We start from the raw sequence: 18,642 nt of genomic DNA on the forward strand, positions 1-18,642 counted from the left end.
GACTACTTAAATTTGATTTTATTATTATTATTATTATTATTTACCAATTAACAGATCTATTCCAACCAGGCCCGTTGATCCTGCCAACCTATCTCACCAATTTGGTTTAAACGGATCAATTGACTCGTCCCATATGGATCAATCGAATCAAGCGACAAACTTGGTCAGACTAAATTGACTGATGCAATTAGATCCGCCAACTCATCTAATACATTCAATTAGAATGCTAAACTCTAAAATCAAGCTTTGATTCACTGCTTTAATGACGAGTTGACGGCGGGCAGACGACATGTTTGACCATTGATTCCTGCATCCACGTGAAAAATCAGCATAGCGGTCAAACAGTCAAAGTGATCAAAAGGTAGCGGTTTGCACATCATTAGTCTTTAATCGAGCTTTTTTGCTAATTATATTATTGTTTAAAATTCTGTACAGCTATTTTGGATGATAAGTCCTTAGTTTCGAACTGTTCTTTAAAACCATGCCTTTTTTAAATTTTTGTAAATGACAAAAAAAATGCCTTAAATAGTTCAGTAACAATAGATCAACTCCATGACTAGAGACAAATTTATAGAATCTAGTTAATTAGACAGTTAACAAGTACAATGCATACGATTAATTAATTTCTTTCTAAATTTCTATCTGAACAAAAGTTTATTGGAAATTACACAATGAACTTTTACCTGCTATAGTATAAATTATGACCCTATGATCGTCTAATACTCCCCCTCCTCTCTCATAACCAATAAAATTGTATTTGTATGGGGGCAGAGATTTCAGTGGTTTAGCCTTGGAAGAAGCTTTGTGGAATTCCAGCCTTTAAGAGAGAAGTGATCATGTAGTTCACAGCCTCAGATGAATGTTCACAACTGTTGGTTGCATGTACGTCTGCTGGATCGAAAGCACAAGAGGCCAGTAAGGGTGGAATAGGAAAGAGGACCGCTTCACCCTGTTGTCCGCACCACCGGTATCGAGTCCTACATACAAAGAATCACTGTGGTGTAAGTCCATGTTAGAATGATCTCATTGATTCAGATAATCAACGATGTGTTTATCATGACACAATACATGTATGATCACTTTGTTCTCCAGAAAAGGTCTCAGGGCATTTTTCAAGTTGTTGAAATCAGATAGCCAAATAAATCATCTAAGGACACATGATCTATCATTTGCATACATATGTATAACAGAAACATCATAAATCCTAAGAACTAAAAGGATTTTGAAAGGAAGGGCTTAATAAACATCAAGCATCCAAGAGTACTATCACCAGATACCGTAAGTAATATATTACCCAAATTGTATCAGTGCAGATACTGAATCAAGAAATTATACATCAATTAGTCTATTTCATACTTCACCAAAACACTAATGTGAATGAGAAAACAAACACTTGGTTAAGTACACCGGTATTATAAGACCATATTGGGGTTCTCTTTAGTGTAAATTGTATGCACTCATCCAATGTTCAAAATCTCATGTTAAACTTTGCATTATGTGATAGAACGTAGTTTACCTGTCTTAATCTTGAATTTTGGGACATTTGGTTGCCTTCTTGAAATAAATTTTATTGGATGATCAGTAGAGTGCCTATGTCGGTCTGTGGAGGAAATCAACTACCAACAGAATTGCAACGCCACATATATAAGAAGTAGATCAAAACAACAATGATCGAACTGAAACATGCAAATTGAGAGAAAACATAGATACAATAAAATAAAATGAAATAAATAAAATTCAGATCCTGCAGGTCAACCAAAATGAATTGCTTGCTGTTACATTCAAAAACTAGTTTCAAGAAAATAAAAGTGCATTGCATTACCAAATCAACTTAAACCATCCATTTAAAATGAATGAAAATCATAGAAATGTGAAGTATCACTACAAATAAATTGCCGGTATGCTGAGGATCAAGGTTCAGAAAATCATGGACAGATGTAGCCAAGAAGATCAGCTCGTCTGCAAACTGCCAAGTTTGTGAAATCAGTAAACCCAATTCATAATCAGGCAGGACAACATCAGAATATTGCCTAATGTCTATGCATCATCCTAATGCGCATGGCATTGGCATAGACATATCAATCCTTGTAAATTTATTTTCTTATCATATTTTTAATAACTCCAATTAAAACAATCAATTAAAATTTTTCATCAAGATGAACAAACCATTACATAGATGGATTACATCTCCCACTCAATTAATTAAAAAAAAATGCAATCATAGCCAAACCTCAAACATCTGCCAAATTGCAGACAATTAATGCTTATAAAGAAGCATGAACTTCAATATGCAAAACGGATAATTGAACAGTCAAATGATGGACAGTTTTGACACCTTGTTTTCATAATTTTTAGATAAGTCTAAGCATAAGTTCAACACTTCTAGTTGTGCATTAAATTGAATATAAACAATAAATTATAGAGTCGCATTCCTCTAGTTGTAAATTTAATTCAAATCAGTAACTTTGGCTGGGTTCCCATGACTCAAAGATTATTCAATTAAGATTATAGCCATATGCCATATGCAATACTGTATACTGAATCTGTCTGTAATATGACTCAATATTTAGTCCGACTACATAATGCTAGTATGAAGGCCTAGCACATGTATATCAGGTTACATGGAATAAACTTCCCTTCATTTTTCACGCCTTAAATATTTTTCTATTTTAGATAAGGTATCAATTCTAGACCATACTGACAAAATAAAGACAGCCCTTTCCAGGAACATGTGCAACATGAACATATCTCAAGTTCATGTGACTTGAGGTTTTCTTAATCTTAGCAGGCTTCGTGATGAGAACTGGATCTGTATATATTCCTTTTGAAGCTGACCATACTTTCTAACAACTCTAAAGGAGGACAATCACATCAAAGACTTCCATATACCAAAGGATGGTACAGCTGCACTAATCATTCTAGAATATAATTTGATCCTGTCCAAAAACGGAGAAGGTGACAAACTGAGAATGTGACCGGAAAGTTAACGAAACGAAAACACCACACAAGCATGCAACACAAAGTCGTTAGTGCCGGGCCGGGAAGGGGTTATAGCGATGACCCTCTGACACTCAAGTCAATTTCCGACGAATAGAAAAGATGGAGAATTGTAACAAGGGCATGTAGAAAATGAAGTTGGGCATACCTTCGCTTATAGGTGGGAATCTCCTTTTATAGTGTCACTAGCGTTCGTGCACGCATCTCAAAGCGTAGACATGTTTTCCTAGATATCCTAACAAAAGACAAGTCAAAAAGTACCTCTGACACCATTCCTTAAGAAGCTATGCAACTTTCTAATGTGACAACCTAGAAGCTTCTAAAGTACGATTTGCCTGCTAGACATGCTTTGCTATCAGCGGTACAAACTCCCAAAAGGATATGATGGGATATTTCGTGGGTCCACATGTGGGCGACTGGCTGCTAGTCGGTCGAGTAATCCCCGTCCGGACATAATGCATAGAACCATTGTCCTGTTTCCATTCGGTTGTATGTCGGAGGGCTACCCTTGGTTTGACCGAACATGTCTTCCGCTCGGGAGTAGCGGTCTGAGGGAGTTGCTGCTTGGTTATCAACTTTAATCACGAGTTTTCTAGAGCAGTCGTTTGGACCCGACTGGGGCAACCGGGTGGCTGTGCTCGGCAAGATAGACTATGCCGACGCTCGGCTTAATTGATTTATTTCCTAGGTCGGGGTCTTTGACTACTCTGACTTTGAACTCCACGTCTACTACTTTTCTTCCACTTTGACCGACTAGTGGGGCCCCTCTTCATCACCGCATAATAATCTATGAGAGATCCACAAAATTTAGCTAAAAATATCAAAAAGAGTGTTGTCAAAGTTCTCAAAGTCAACCATCAAAATGGCCAAACTATCTTAAAAACACTAATTATTGAGTAGCTATGCCTAGGATAATTTTGATCTTCAATCAAAACCTTAGGTTTAAAACTACAGATTGCTTGGTATATACCATGGTCCTGCTGCTAGTTTTCATTCAAGTCATCTAGTCAGTTGCAAATAAATCCTTGCAAATAATAGAAAGTAAAACACACATAGCTACAAATAACTACAGTAAATAATATACGTAGCTTCTGCTCTCTACTAAAGTACCTGATGAACCATTGGTACTTTGTACCACAAATCAATTTTTCTTACAGAATAATAGCTACTATAAAGAAAATAAAACCAAAAGAACAAACAATGTTACACTAATCTAAGTAAGAGAAAATTTAGCATAAATTATGAAGATAACATAGACTAAAAGGTCAAACCTTTTCGTCATAGCGAAAGAGTGAGAGATCAAAATACGGTGAAGGGCTTTGTGATTGACAAGTGTATGGCAGTGTGCCCAACATTTTTTTCACATACTGCAAAAAAATAATGAAATTGGATTATGAGGTTTAAACTTTTCAAGAAACAACAGTACCTTGTTTCTAGCCTGCAATTTATTAGTGCAAAAAACAAATATTTTGTTCAGTCAAGAGAAAATATAACCGGTTAAGATGTTTGATAAAGAAAAAAAATTATAGATCCATGCAAAAATGGCCTCTCAAGTCTCATGAACATCATGACCTAGTCATTCAATCAAAATTTAGGCAGAAATATGTTGCTTATTGTGATAATCATCTAGGCAGCTAAAAGGATTAATAAATTGAATTAATATAATAATGTCACAAATTAAGAAAAAAGAATAAAAATAAAAAACATACATACACTACATCAAATAAATAAACAATTTGCAGCAATCTATACACCATATGTACACATCTCATGCAACCTTTTATCTGAAAAGAAAGAAAAAAGATTTGGTGAAGATATTTTGCAATATCCTGATTCAACATCTTCCTAGGGTAGAATGTGGATATCTTTCTTTTTGTATGAAGGAACAAGTACATATGTTTGTTAGTGCAATTCTCCAATATTAAGGGCACCCAAATGCATTACCTCTTCCTTCTTGTTTTCCTAAAAAACTGAAGTTGACACCTATTAGAGGGAAAATAAGATTACTTTTTCTCAGCTAGTCCACTCCACTTGTATTTTTTATTCATTACTGTAAATATACAATTTATGCCCTAGAATATTAAACATCACTTGCTCAAGCTGATTCAAAGATATTATGAAGACCCAACTAGTTACAGCTATATACAATTGTACTCGTCTACTTGCTTCATCCTTTCATGGAATATTATATCAAAGGCTATGTGCATGGGAGCTTCATTGTCACGATACAGCTTCATTGATTCTGAGGGATTATGCCCCAACTGGGTCAACCAATTATTTGGTCACCTGTTGCTAGGATCATAACCATCCTACCCATTTATGATTCCAAAAGTGGTCTGTGATTTATTTTTTTAATCCGAGATTTAAGATGTGAGTGCTGGATTGTTCATTAGTTTGACTTATGATCAGTAAGGCATTAGATGTGAACGATGACCAACAATATCTACTTGATCGCTTTTGGCTTATGATTCTGTTTTTGATAGAGAATATGGATCTCTATGATTTTATGATCTCTGTGTGCAGATTTTGATGATCTGAAATCTATCATTATTTAATCTTGTTAACTAGTGGTTCCATCATTTTGATGGGTAAACTAATGTGTGGAATGATATTGATATGATATTATATATTCAGGGTTAATGAGATGAGTATTTGATTCCAGCAATGCAGCAAAAGTGAGGTTGAGTGTGTTGCTCCAAAGTAAAATGAAAATAATTGGAGAAATGACTCCAAAAATATTATTTGAATTCTTTGAGGATCAGGCTTACTTATAAGAGATTTGAGATGGAAGAATGTTATGCGTCACATTAATTAAAATTTAAGTAGGAGATCAATTAATTAGGGCTTTTGGAGTTCTAATTAGAAATTATAAGGTAGTAATCAAGTTGATTGGGTTTAATATTGGCTTTTGGCTTGAACTGGGCTCAATTTAGGCCTAAACTTAAGTTGAACCAGTTGACTCAGCTATGAATCACTAACTCATTTCAACGACCTCAGACTCAATTGAACTGGGCCTACTGAGGTCTTTAAGTTTGTGTTAAAGAGAATCCGGATTCCAACAGCACACCTGCTCCCCCTTAATCTGAACCACCATCTCCTCCTCTCCCTCTTTTGCACAGCAGTGGATAGTAAACATATCTTGTAATTGATAGAGTTATGCATGTTCAAGCAATATTTGTTCCTAGCAGATTCTCCTCCTCTCCCTCTTTTGCACAGCAGTGGATAGTAAACATATCTTGTAATTGATAGAGTTATGCATGTTCCAGCAATATTTGTCCCTAGCAGATTCTCCTCCTCTCCCTCTTTTGCACAGCAGCAGACAGTAGACATCGTGTTCGATAGAGTTATGCACCTTTGAGCAATATAACCTTAGCAGATTGACCTGGTGTGTGTGGGTGTAAACAGATAAACAAGTGTTTGAATAGTACAGTCCTTTTGGCTCCACAAGCAACAGATAGATGCATGAGAAAAATTAGCAATTATCCTGAACTATGTATAGTCCTGATTATTAAAATCAGTAAATCACGTTTTGCTAGTCTTCTCATGTCAGAACTTCAGATTGTCAATATTCAGATTCACATATTTGTGCAGATTTATTACGAAACTTTGTGGGATGAGGTTCACCTGTGAGAAGCCGCTTGCTTTGCTTTTCATGCTTTGCAGTTGTTCAAGAGCATGAATATTATTGGAGTGTGAAGAAATGAAATTAGCATGCACACTCTCTCTCGAGCCCGCATGAAAATAGTCATAGAACCGCTCAAACAAGGAATATAGTTCCTCAGATGAATTCTGCCAAAAGTAAATTGTTATGAAATCAAGAATCATATCTAATGATAACATTAATGAAAGGTCATTACCTGATAAAATGCAACAATCTCAGTAGTTTCCATGTTATAAACAGCAAAGAATGCTGGATGATGATCAGAATTCCGAACCTAAATTATTAGATGTATTAGGACAGTTGTTTGCCACAGATCCCATGTTAAAATATAAAATAAAACAACTAAAACTTTTGGCCAATGTAAATGACATGGTATAAATGCTTACACCACCATCAGTACTGCCAAACTTCAAAAGAAGATGCTGACGATCCAAAAATTGAACCTGCTGAGTACCCCAAGTGTTACAGCTTCAAATAGAATGACTAGGAAAAATAGCATGAAGGGGAGGGTGGGGAGAAGATTGGGAGTCAGAGTATCCAGAAGCTGGAGCAAGAAAGATAAGCAGGTAATGAAGAGAGTAGTACTTCTACACAAAGACTTGAAGATTTCGTGTGATGTCACCAAGTCAAATAAAATGTCAAAAGAAGTAAGCATTCAAATAAAAGGTCCAGTTTCTCCAGATATAGAGCTATGAAACGTCCAAATATGACAGTGCTCAATTTGAAGATCCATAAAACTTCCAAAAAAAACTTAGTGGATACCTTCAACATGATGAGATCAAGATAATCTTGGAAGTGATAATAGAACTTCTTCTTAAGATGTTGAACCCTCTGAAGAACAATATTTAAATTTAGCATTTTTCTACCAATAATTTCAGTATCAAATACATGTCATAGAGATAAATTATAGATCAAAAGGCGAGTATCTGAGATTTTCAAAGTTCTCTGTTTACTGTGTTTTCTGATTTCAGAAAAAGCTGTGCAAGTAAAAAAGTTAGAAAATTAAACTATAATGTATTATGTCACTTCCAATCAGTGAAGCCAACATGGTCATCTCTTAATGATGCACAGATTTCTAAGCTGCCATTCCTACTATGTTCTCCATTGTCAATTTTTCCTCTTATATGAACAATACTGTATGAAGACTTAATTTAAACAATGCTTCCCACGATTCATCTTTATAAGACTTCCCAGATTTTAACATACCTTAGAGGATTTATGACAATGATGCAAATTATATACCAAGAAGCCAGACTTTAACATACCATAGTGGGTTTATGACAATGATGCAAATTATATACCAAGAAGAACTGAATCAAAAAAACGTCATAAAAGCAAAAATCACAACAAGGCTAACTTTATAATTTTGACAAAATTCCAATTTCAATCAGGTTTAAAATCTAAAGATGTTTCTTTTCTAAATGTTTTAGATTCAAGTATTTTGAATTGTGTAGGAGACAATAAATTAGTTATAATAGTGGGGTCACAACATTGTAATTTTTAGTTCTTGATTTTTCTTTAAATCTTAAGTTTTATGATCTCCAAATTTACTTAGCCCCCAAGTAAATATTGTTGGACCCCGTGGTAGTTTTGATGTGATCAACCAAGTTGGTTAGGTCCTGCTGTGTTTGATCCCTGTGTCTGAGTGTGCAGGAGCTTAGGAACACAGGAAGTCGAGCGGAAGACGCAGCTAGCGAGAAGGACGGCACGGGAAGGGAGCCGACGGGCTCGGTGCGTCCGAAGGACGAGAGAGCTGCGGAAGAGTACTCCGGTGGGCGTGAAGAGCGTGCACAACGTTCGAGGGACGTTAAACCGGGACAGAAGGCTACTCGAGGAAGGCCGGAAATTGAGTTCGGGTGAGCCCTATTTCGGTTGGCCGAAATCACCCAAACAAATGGAGCTTCGGAAGACAAAGTGAAGAAGAAAAGGAGTCAAAAGAGGCTGGAAGTTACTGTAGCAGAAATTACTGTAGCAGGAACCTTGAAGGCGCCTTAAACACATTGAAGGTGCCTTAAACACATTGAAGGCGCCTTAAACACATTGAAGGCGCCTTGAATGGATTGTTTAAGGCGCCTTGAGCAGGCTAGTTTGACCATTTGCGCTGCGGATAAAGTTTTATCCGCAGATTGAGTTGGAGGCGCCTTGAACCCTGTTGGAGGCGCCTTGGACTCTCGGGATAAGATTTCCAGGGCCTATATAAAGGCCCCTGGAGCTAGGAATTCAACAACAACTCAAGCAATCAACTGTGTAGTGTTTCCTAGCAATAGTTCTGAGTTTCCAAAGTGTAAAAGGCTTCTCCGCCTTCAGAGAAGGAGAATTTTTCTACTGCGCTTTTTCTACTGCCCTAGATTAACAACCTTCTTGGTTATAACCAGGTTAAAATCCTGATCTTCTCTGTATTTCTTTATTTAGTTTTTATTGCTTTATTAATTTATCACTATTGCACTAATTGAGTTGAAAGTACGAGGAGGGTATAGTTTAATTTTTGTTTTCAGCAATTCACCCCCCTCTTGCCGGCCTCCGCTGCACCAACAAGTGGTATCAGAGCCTGATCGCCTCAGAAGGACTAACCGTCAACTGAAGCACTACGATCAAGACGATGGCCGGAGCGAACATCCATCCCCCGAAGTTCGACGGAGACTTCGCCACTTGGAAGCACAAAATGGAGGTATTTTTTAAAACGGATTTTGATATTCTTATTACAATGAAATATGGTTTTGCAGCGCCGAAAGACAAAGAAGAAAACACATGGAGCAAGAAGGAGCAAGCCGATTTCGTCGCCAACGGAAAGGCAGAGTTCCACCTGCTTAGTGTGCTGTCGCCACAGGAGGTAAATCGAATCGGAAGCTACGACTCAGCGAAAGATCTCTGGGAGAAATTCCTGGAGCTTCACGAAGGTACTTCCGAAGCGCGACATCCTCCGGAACCAGTTAACGAACCTCCGGATGAACCAAGGCGAGAAGGTAGCGCAACTCCAAGCGAGAATCAAGGAGCTGATAACGCAACTAACGAACCTTGGAGAAGAGGTAACCAACCGGGATTCTATCCGGTACGCGCTCAATGCCTTCCCGAGAACTCCAGAGTGGGCCTCCTTAGTAGATGCGTACTACATCTCTAAGGACCTCGAGGTAAGTACGTTAGAACAATTATTTTCGACTTTTGAACTTCACGAATCTCGAGTTTCAGAACCCAACGGAGCAGAGAAGACAAGTCAGAACATTGCCTTAAAGGCAAAAATGAACAATTCTGACTCCGAAGCCTCAGTCGACGAATCCGAAGCGGCACTACTGGTAAGACGCTCCAATAAGTTTTTCAATTCTAATAAATTTAAATCGCAGAGGCATCATCGAAAGAAGAGGACGGCTCGTTGCTACAACTACAACGAAGAAGGGCACATCAAGGAGGACTGCCCAAAATTGAAGAGAAAGGAGAAAGAAAAGGAAAAGCCAAAATACAAGAAACCAGAACCCTCCAAGTATAAGAATCTGAAGGCTACTTGGTCAGATTCGTCAACCTCTGAGTCGGACATCGAAGAATTCTCAGGGTTTGCGCTATTGGCGAACCATCAACCGGAAGAAGACTCAAGCTCAGAGATGAGCATCGATGAAGGGGGAGGAACATCAGAAGAAGAAAGCAGCAGTGAAGGGGGAGCGTCACCAGACCAGGTAAGTAAGGTACGCAATCTAACCCCAACTCAATCTTTTAAATTTATCAAGTCTCTTTCTAAAGAGTTAGATCAATTAGAAAAAGAGAATGCTGAACTAAAGTTGAACCTAGCAAGAGCATGCCCGTTAAAAATGTATGATCATCTAAAATCAAAAAATGAAAATTTGAAATTAGAAATTGAAAAACTGAAATCTGATGCATGCTTAAATCAATTTCCAAATTCAAAATTAAGAATTTATGGTAAATTAAATTGGTATATAAGGAAGCATCAAGGTCAACTTAGGAAAATACCAAGAAGTTATGTACCCCTAGATTTTTTAATAATCATGTATGAAGGAACCTCTATTGGGTTCCAAAATCTGTGCTTAATTAATTTTTCAAAAATTTAAAGCTTACAGTGAGACAATTAAACATTGAAATTCTTTATGGAAGCTTTGTCTAAGGAAGTGGTTGTTGCTCCAATAACCAAGAAGGCCTAGTGCCTCGCCACGACCTGGAAGCTAAAATATTGAAAGAAAATGTTTAATTAACTTTTTGAAAAAGCATTAAAGAAAAATGAAATAATACTTTGAAAGTTTATCAAATATTTGACTTAGAAAATTCCTTAAAAAATTTTTTTTAATATTCTAACTTAGAAATTATTTTTTTCCCTTAGAAATTTTTTCCCAGAAAAATCCTAAATAACTTCATTTGACTTAAAAATTTATTTTTTCAAAACTTTAATCTTACTTGAAAATATTTTACTTAAGACCCCATTTTTGCTGTGATCAAAGGGGGAGAGAAAAGTACAAGTTTAGGGGGAGTTAAAAAAAAATTTAAAATTTAAATTTCTTTTTCTATTTTTTGTTGCAATTTTACTAATTGTAAAAAATTATACTTAACTTGTTAGTTTAGTAATTTTTCTTTAAAATTACTTTTTATGTCCATTTTAACCCTAACTTGAACTTGGGTTGATGCACATCAAAAAGGGGGAGATTGTTGGACCCCGTGGTAGTTTTGATGTGATCAACCAAGTTGGTTAGGTCCTGCTGTGTTTGATCCCTGTGTTTGAGTGTGCAGGAGCTTAGGAACACAGGAAGTCGAGCGGAAGACGCAGCTAGCGAGAAGGACGGCACGGGAAGGGAGCCGACGGGCTCGGTGCGTCCGAAGGACGAGAGAGCTGCGGAAGAGTACTCCGGTGGACGTGAAGAGCGTGCACGACGTTCGAGGGACGTTAAGCCGGGACGGAAGGCTGCTCGAGGAAGGCCGGAAATTGGGTTCGGGTGAGCCCTATTTCGGTTGGCCGAAATCACCCAAACAAATGGAGCTTCGGAAGACAAAGTGAAGAAGAAAAGGAGTCAAAAGAGGCTGGAAGTTATTGTAGCAGAAATTACTATAGCAGGAACCTTGAAGGCGCCTTAAACACATTGAAGGCGCCTTAAACACATTGAAGGTGCCTTGAATGGATTGTTTAAGGTGCCTTGAGCAGGCTAGTTTGACCGTTTGCGCTGCGGATAAAGTTTTATCCGCAGATTGAGTTGGAGGCGCCTTGAACCCTGTTGGAGGCGCCTTGGACTCTCGGGATAAGATTTCCAGGGCCTATATAAAGGCCCCTGGAGCTAGGAATTCAACAACAACTCAAGCAATCAACTGTGTAGTGTTTCCTAGCAATAGTTCTGAGCTTCCAAAGTGTAAAAGGCTTCTCCGCCTTCAGAGAAGGAGAATTTTTCTACTGCGCTTTTTCTACTGCCCTGGATTAACAACCTTCTTGGTTATAACCAGGTTAAAATCCTGATCTTCTCTGTATTTCTTTATTTAGTTTTTATTGCTTTATTAATTTATCACTATTGCACTAATTGAGTTGAAAGTACGAGGAGGGTATAGTTTAATTTTTGTTTTCAGCAATTCACCCCCCTCTTGCCGGCCTCCGCTGCACCAACAAATCTGTCCACCGAGGATTCTATATATGGGTTTTGTACTAAATTTTCTTTGAATGCAAGTTGTTGCCAAGTCTTTCAACTTTCAGTGTAAATCTCTGACTTCTCTTTCTTATAATTGCTTGGGAAACTATAGTTGTGGTTGCCTAGTTATCTATTTTTCTCCTTCCTTTTTCACCATTCAACCTTTGCTCCTTAGCTATATACTTACACCGTACTTTAAGGTTATTATGGTAAATGATCCTGCACCAGACAATCAAGTAAAATTATCAGCACTTCCAGACTAATGATCTTATGCAGCTACCTCAAGAAAAGGATTCATGTGGGTGATTTTCCGGTATTATTTTCTGTTTGCACCAATGTTCCTACAATATGAAGGATTAAAACTACTATGCTTTGTAGTTCTGAAAGGGACAGCATTTTTGTCCACTGCAATCTTCCACCAGAATCAACAATGTTGCATCGCAACAATTCTGCATGCAAGGTTGCATGAGTGTGTTGCTACACACAAGCAAAAAGCCTGGGGCCATGCACTGTCACCGCACAGTACACAGAGGTCGACATGTGACCTCTCTGGTTCCTAAGGCTAGTGAAGGTCAAGGATAGTTGTATTATAGCAATTAGACTAGAAATTCTGGTTGCAATAAATTCTGAAATCATCAGAATATGAAGGTTCCGGAAGTATGGATGAGATAACAAGAAATGTTTTGAAGAGCAATTGGTTGTGGTTAGCCTCAGAGATCATATTCCAAGCAGCTGCTGAGCAATGAACCAGGACAGAACATTCACAAGTTCCTCATGCCTTTTTCTCAGGGTTCAATATTGCAATTTAGTGTTTTATGCTTTATGTGGGTACAAACATTCTTTGCCCCTATTTCCTTTCCTTTCTTTAGTATTTTTTCCCTTTAATGCTTACCAGTTACTTTATTAAACAAGTACCATTTTGTAGCTAACTAATCTCCTATCTGTTGTCGATTCTTTATATTTGCATTGGATAGAAGAAGAGAGAGATCATCTTCCTGAAATGCATTCCATTTTTTTTGAGACAACTCAATGCACTATGCAGCTTGCCTCTTAATTTGACTGGAAATCAGTTCTGACTGCACAATGGCAGCTCATGTGCATATGCACTGTTGTTGATCACAACATAAAACTGCATGAAACATTTTTCAAACCCATCATATTGCAATTAAAGAACTCATATTATTAGATTCATTAAGAAACACTCTCTGACCACTCAACTGTATTTATTAATCAGTCACCACTTGATGTGTAATGCTCGTTTAAAAAAGAAAACATGCCGATTTTCATTTACAGAAGAACCATGTTTAGGCACTTAGCTGAAAATGTTGTGTGAATACCAGTTGAAGGCCTGATGGAAACAGTGTCTTTCCACAATTTCAAATCATATGACAAAAAAATTCAATGATAAGTCAGCATGCAGTTGATAAGTTAGGAGTGATAACTAGTGGGATAAAAAAAAACAGGGTAACTGAGAGAAAACTACAAATAAGCTACTAACTTTATAATGGAGTAGATCATTGTGATTTAGTACTAATATTCTAGCTTTATTTTTATCATTTGGGCATGTTAAGGTATCTTTTGATTGTTTGCATTCCATTTTGAATTTCCAGGTAAATGTGCTAGTTTCGATCAATAAGAACAAGTAGATGTTAACAAGTCTAATCATACAAGCAATTGTAATACAAAGAAACTTGATTGATTCCCAAAAAGGGGATGTACCAAGGATGGATCTGGTTCTTCATTCCATGCTTTTCTAAAAATAAAGGAAAGCAGACGTTGCTTGATACCAGAAATGAAAGAATTTGCTTCTGTAACCTGCTGGTGATGAATATCGTTATTTGACTGATGAACAAATTCCTGAGGCCTGCTTTTATTAATTCCGGCACACTGAAGAAACATCAATTCTTGCCAACATAATGTAAAAATAGAAAAAACACAATGAAATTTGGATTTAAAATTTTTAATGTTTATCGCCAAATTATTATGATATTATCAGATGTGAAATTAAAAAGGGCACATGGGTTTCATGTCTGTAAACATTCTTATGGTAAAGGAGTGGGGTCTTCCCCTTATAGGTTAATCACATGGGTCAGCATTCCTATAGTTGGGCAGCCTTTGGAAGGCCAGAGTCAACATAAGTCACCATAATGGTTATAATATATCGGTTTTGGGGGTCTGAATAAAATGTGTAGTGACAACTTCCCATTCTGATAGAAACCATACTCCACATTTCTGATTTATAGGAACTTTATCTTCAAGAAACATCTCCGTAACACAAGCAGCTACCATGTGTCATCGGCAAACATTCTCACATGACTTAATACAGGGATAAATCAGTTTGCCTCATATAGCAATTGCACGTGGCTGAGATTCAGTGTAAAAGAAACTGAATTTCTTTAACCATAAAACTAGAAATAATTAAACTATTATAGGTTCATAATCCAGACCAAAAACTAATTTATTTCATTGAACCGATATGTTTATAAAATAGCAAAAAAAAAAAAAAAACTATATTTTTGCATCATTCTCCTCCACTGAGAACTTGACTCGTGATAGGATATTGTCATCTACAGCCCATCCTCTATAATGAGTAAAAAAATATACAATCATTTTCTTTTAGCCTTCAAGAAACCAAAAACTTAACTTTATCATTAAAAAAACTTAGAGCGCTTTGAGCAAGAAAAGTCCCCTTCAATTCGAGGCTTCTCTTTAGAATAGCTAAACTATCATATCTAGATTTGTTCCAAAGGATAGCTTACAGCTAGTATATACTAATTAAAAAGAGAATAAACGATTTACAATCATTAAAGATAGTTGGCAAAGCTAATACAATGCATATAATATGCTGTTTTAAATGGCCAACTAATAATTTGCTGATTTTAAATGGTAATTGCTGACTTTAAATGGCCAACTAATGCATATAATTTTCTACCTTTAAATGGCCAACCAGTGGATATAATCTGCTGGCTTTAAAAGGCCAATTAATTCCTTTGACAATCATCATCTTATTCTAGTTCGCCCCTTTCAATTAACAAGGAAATGTTTTGAGCTGTTACAAGGTGAAGCTTTATTTGCATCTCAACTATGCCCTCGATGTTCAAAAATGATAGTGCTTAGGTGAGGGTGTTAGCACTAGGGTGACGTGAATTGAACCAAGTGTAAGCTTGACAGATGTCTATATACTAAAGTTGGCACACCTCCATATTACCAGAGTTAGTAACAAGTTGTACTTATGAAGCTTTCTTATGTTTTTATTTTCATAATCACTAAATCCCAAATATAATTATTAAGGACCCACATGTAGATAGTTACAGGTATAATTTTGAACATACAAATCACAAAGGTGCATATGTCAAATGACAATAGCTCAATATTTTTTACTACTAACATGGTGGTATCAGAGCCACCAATTCCAAGGCTTCCTCTCCTGATCTACTTCATTGGCTGTTCCTGAGTTATTGCCTTTATAGATTGCTATTTTCTATATTGTTTTCCTGTTGATGTTGCATCCTACACTTGTTTGCTTCCCTCTTGATGACTCTCAGCATAGTCATCCCCAACACTGAGAATGCAAATAGATTTAGACTTGAGTGCAGAGAACGTGGAATCTATATAATCAGCAGATCTTCAAGCGCATGACAGGGTCCTGACTATTGCAGTTATTCCTAGATTATATAACTTCAAAATTAATATCTTAAATGAAATTAAGAGAATATAACCATGTCCATTTTGAAGAGCACAAAATTTCCAAACACTCATTAAGTCAGGCATACTGATTTTAAAGAAGTAGAAGAAAAGGCAATGCACCTGAGAATTAGAGTTAAGAAATAGTTCATCATCCTCTAGGCAGAATGGGCCAATACTTCGTACATCAAATAGATTTCCTGAATCACGAACTTGGAGGATATGTATTGTCTGATGTCTTAAGGACAATATACACAACAAATTTTCATACAAGAAAACCCCCGTGTTATGCACTAAGTTGACATAGTCATTGCAAAAAGATTTCTCGTCCATCACCACTCCATCATTCAGTCTGTCAAGGATATTATGAAAGTAAACTAAAAGATGAGATATTGAGCAGCTAGACAAATTAAGAAATGAGCATGGCAAATAGAAAGTATTCCCTGAGTTGCTAAGTACCTTACAAGGTGAAAAGTTATTTTGTCTATTGAAGGAAGTCCATGAATTGCCCCCTCATGAGTTTGTGTGGTTGATGTTGCAAATAAGCCAAACTGATGGTTCTCCAGATAAAGAAAGAATTCCTTGCAAATGAATTCATTGCTGGATCCTAGTGATATACTGTACAGATGAGTAAAGAAACTGTCGAACTTCTTCGCTTTCTGAGTCAAGGTTTGGTGATCACAATTTTCTCCCCTGAATGAATATGACAACCATTTAGGTCTGAAAACTATGATATCCTGCATGTTCCTGCTGACACTAACAAGGTACTGCCCATCATCTGTGAACTTCCGAAATGAATGATCTGGACAATCAATATCACATATAGTAGAGCCAGGAACAAGATTCTCGTAAAATTGTCTAACAAAGTTAATCTGCAAAAAGGGTGAAATTTGTACAGATAATTTGTTTATCTAAGAAACATAAAACCAGCAATATAAGTCTGTTGAATCTAGTAGATTGAACAATACTAACCAAAAAAAGGGTAGCTAAAATTAAAAAAAAAAATTAAAAAAAATACAAACCAAAATAAGTGGAAAATGTAGATGTTATCATATTACCAGATTATTCTTCACAAGTTTTGTTCCTAGGACATATAATGCTTGAGAGTCAAAAAGAAATAGAATGGGCACTTGCTCATTTTGTTCCTCTGTTGCTAATCTGTATAGCATACTTCATGTAAGTGTGATTGTGAAAAGGAGTTATCTTATACAATTTTAATTTTAATTTTAAAAAATAAATAAATGACGCAAAATATATGCGTCAACCTTGTGAAGACAAATTCAGCGTTTTTGTCTTCGTGTTATTCCATAACAAGGCTCCGCGATCAGTAGTTACTATAAGTTTTGCACAATGCTTAAAAGGCTAGAGTGAGGAATCCAAAATCAAGCAAACGAAGATTGCTTACGGTGACAGAGACCATCACAGAACAAAAATCCTTTTAGCAACCAAAATGACAATGCCAGGAGGCAACAAAAGTAAGCGTCAACTTTCAGCAATGGCACACAGACATACTTAATCATAATCAAACATTTGGAATAAAAATCGGTGAAAAGCATACACAGGCACCAGGACGAGGAGCGTGGATTTGGCGCTTGAAGACCCTAGCCGCGACGTTGGTGATCCTAAACATCAGAATCACCGTGGAAAGAGGATGGACAAGGAAGATGCGGACGCCTGATTCGGGAGGGGGAAGGCGCGGCTGTGGCGGACGCGCATTCCTCCCAGAAATCTCGCTGCTTCGGTCGATTGGAACTCGATGCCAGCGAAGGAGTCACAGGAGAAGGGGATTGCGAGCCCTTACCACCATGACGGGCGTCAGGCGTGGTGGCTAGCCTGGATGTCTGCTCGCCAGGGAAAGATTGTGAGGACGAAAGTGCTACACGGTGAGACTAGAGAACGAGAGCTGATTAGCGTCAAGGTCGAATCCATACGCCCACTACTGTAGGAGCCGAGTGGTCATATCTTGCCTACACTGTCAAAGCCTAAAGGTTCTTTTTTATTTTTAAGTCCAAATACGTATATGTTAATTAATTAATTATTTATATTAATTTTTAAAAAACGAGATGATGAATTATGAAAGTGCATGAAAAAGTGTGTATATATAGATATATATATATATATTCGTTCAGCTAGTTAAGCATGTGCGGCCGCGAGTGAGATAACTTGTAGCTACGAGCCTGCACTACGAACCTTAATGGTAAATGAATTAAATATTTATAAATAAATTTCATGTTGGATTTAGTCAAAATTTATTTATATTAAATATTTATTAAATTAAATGAATAAAATTTAATATTGTTCGATTTATTAATCTTCATGAATAATTTTTATTATAATAAAAAAAAAATGATTGTACCTACTCAGACGCATCTTTAGCTAGGTTATATAAAGAGAGGTAAATCATGAAGTTTATTTATAGTCGATCATCAAGTGGATAGAGGATGACATGAATTTTTGTCTATGAGTATATGCATCAATCAAAAATTAACCTCTTACCTACTGTAACAAAATTATCATCTTGTAGTTAACTGAATACTGTGGTGAAGACTCGTGAATAATATTATTGAACAATATTTGTGAACAAAGTCTATGAATCATATTTATTAATAAAATTATTATGAAATAAATAAAAAAAAATAGAATGAACCAATAAGCTTATACTTTCAAGCTTAATAACTAATCAAAAAATTAAAA

The 18,642-nt window shown here is 36.6% G+C and overlaps 1 protein-coding gene across 8 annotated transcripts; it reads right to left on the minus strand.

Moving 5' to 3' along the window:
• Positions 1–585: 585 nt before the first annotated feature.
• LOC121997843 (light-mediated development protein DET1-like) lies at positions 586–17,879 on the minus strand. 8 transcript variants are annotated; one of them, XM_042552489.1, is made up of 11 exons: positions 17,507–17,879; positions 16,408–16,750; positions 16,072–16,300; positions 13,984–14,151; positions 7,421–7,489; positions 7,045–7,104; positions 6,855–6,932; positions 6,622–6,786; positions 4,269–4,364; positions 1,517–1,616; positions 586–977 (listed from the first exon to the last, which is right to left on the minus strand). In XM_042552489.1, exons 2-11 carry the CDS (start codon positions 16,689–16,691, stop codon positions 844–846), a joined length of 1,383 nt encoding a protein of 460 aa, XP_042408423.1. In that variant the 5' UTR covers positions 16,692–16,750; positions 17,507–17,879; the 3' UTR covers positions 586–843. The 8 variants fall into 8 exon arrangements, with proteins under 8 accessions (XP_042408423.1, XP_042408418.1, XP_042408417.1 ...); XM_042552484.1 differs by having other exon boundaries at positions 13,984–14,082; positions 16,408–16,820; XM_042552483.1 differs by having other exon boundaries at positions 7,045–7,101; positions 16,408–16,820.
• Between the last annotated feature and the right edge of the window lie 763 nt (positions 17,880–18,642).

The sequence above is a fragment of the Zingiber officinale genome, chromosome 6A (genome assembly GCF_018446385.1).
Source record: "Zingiber officinale cultivar Zhangliang chromosome 6A, Zo_v1.1, whole genome shotgun sequence".
NCBI lineage: Eukaryota > Viridiplantae > Streptophyta > Magnoliopsida > Zingiberales > Zingiberaceae > Zingiber > Zingiber officinale.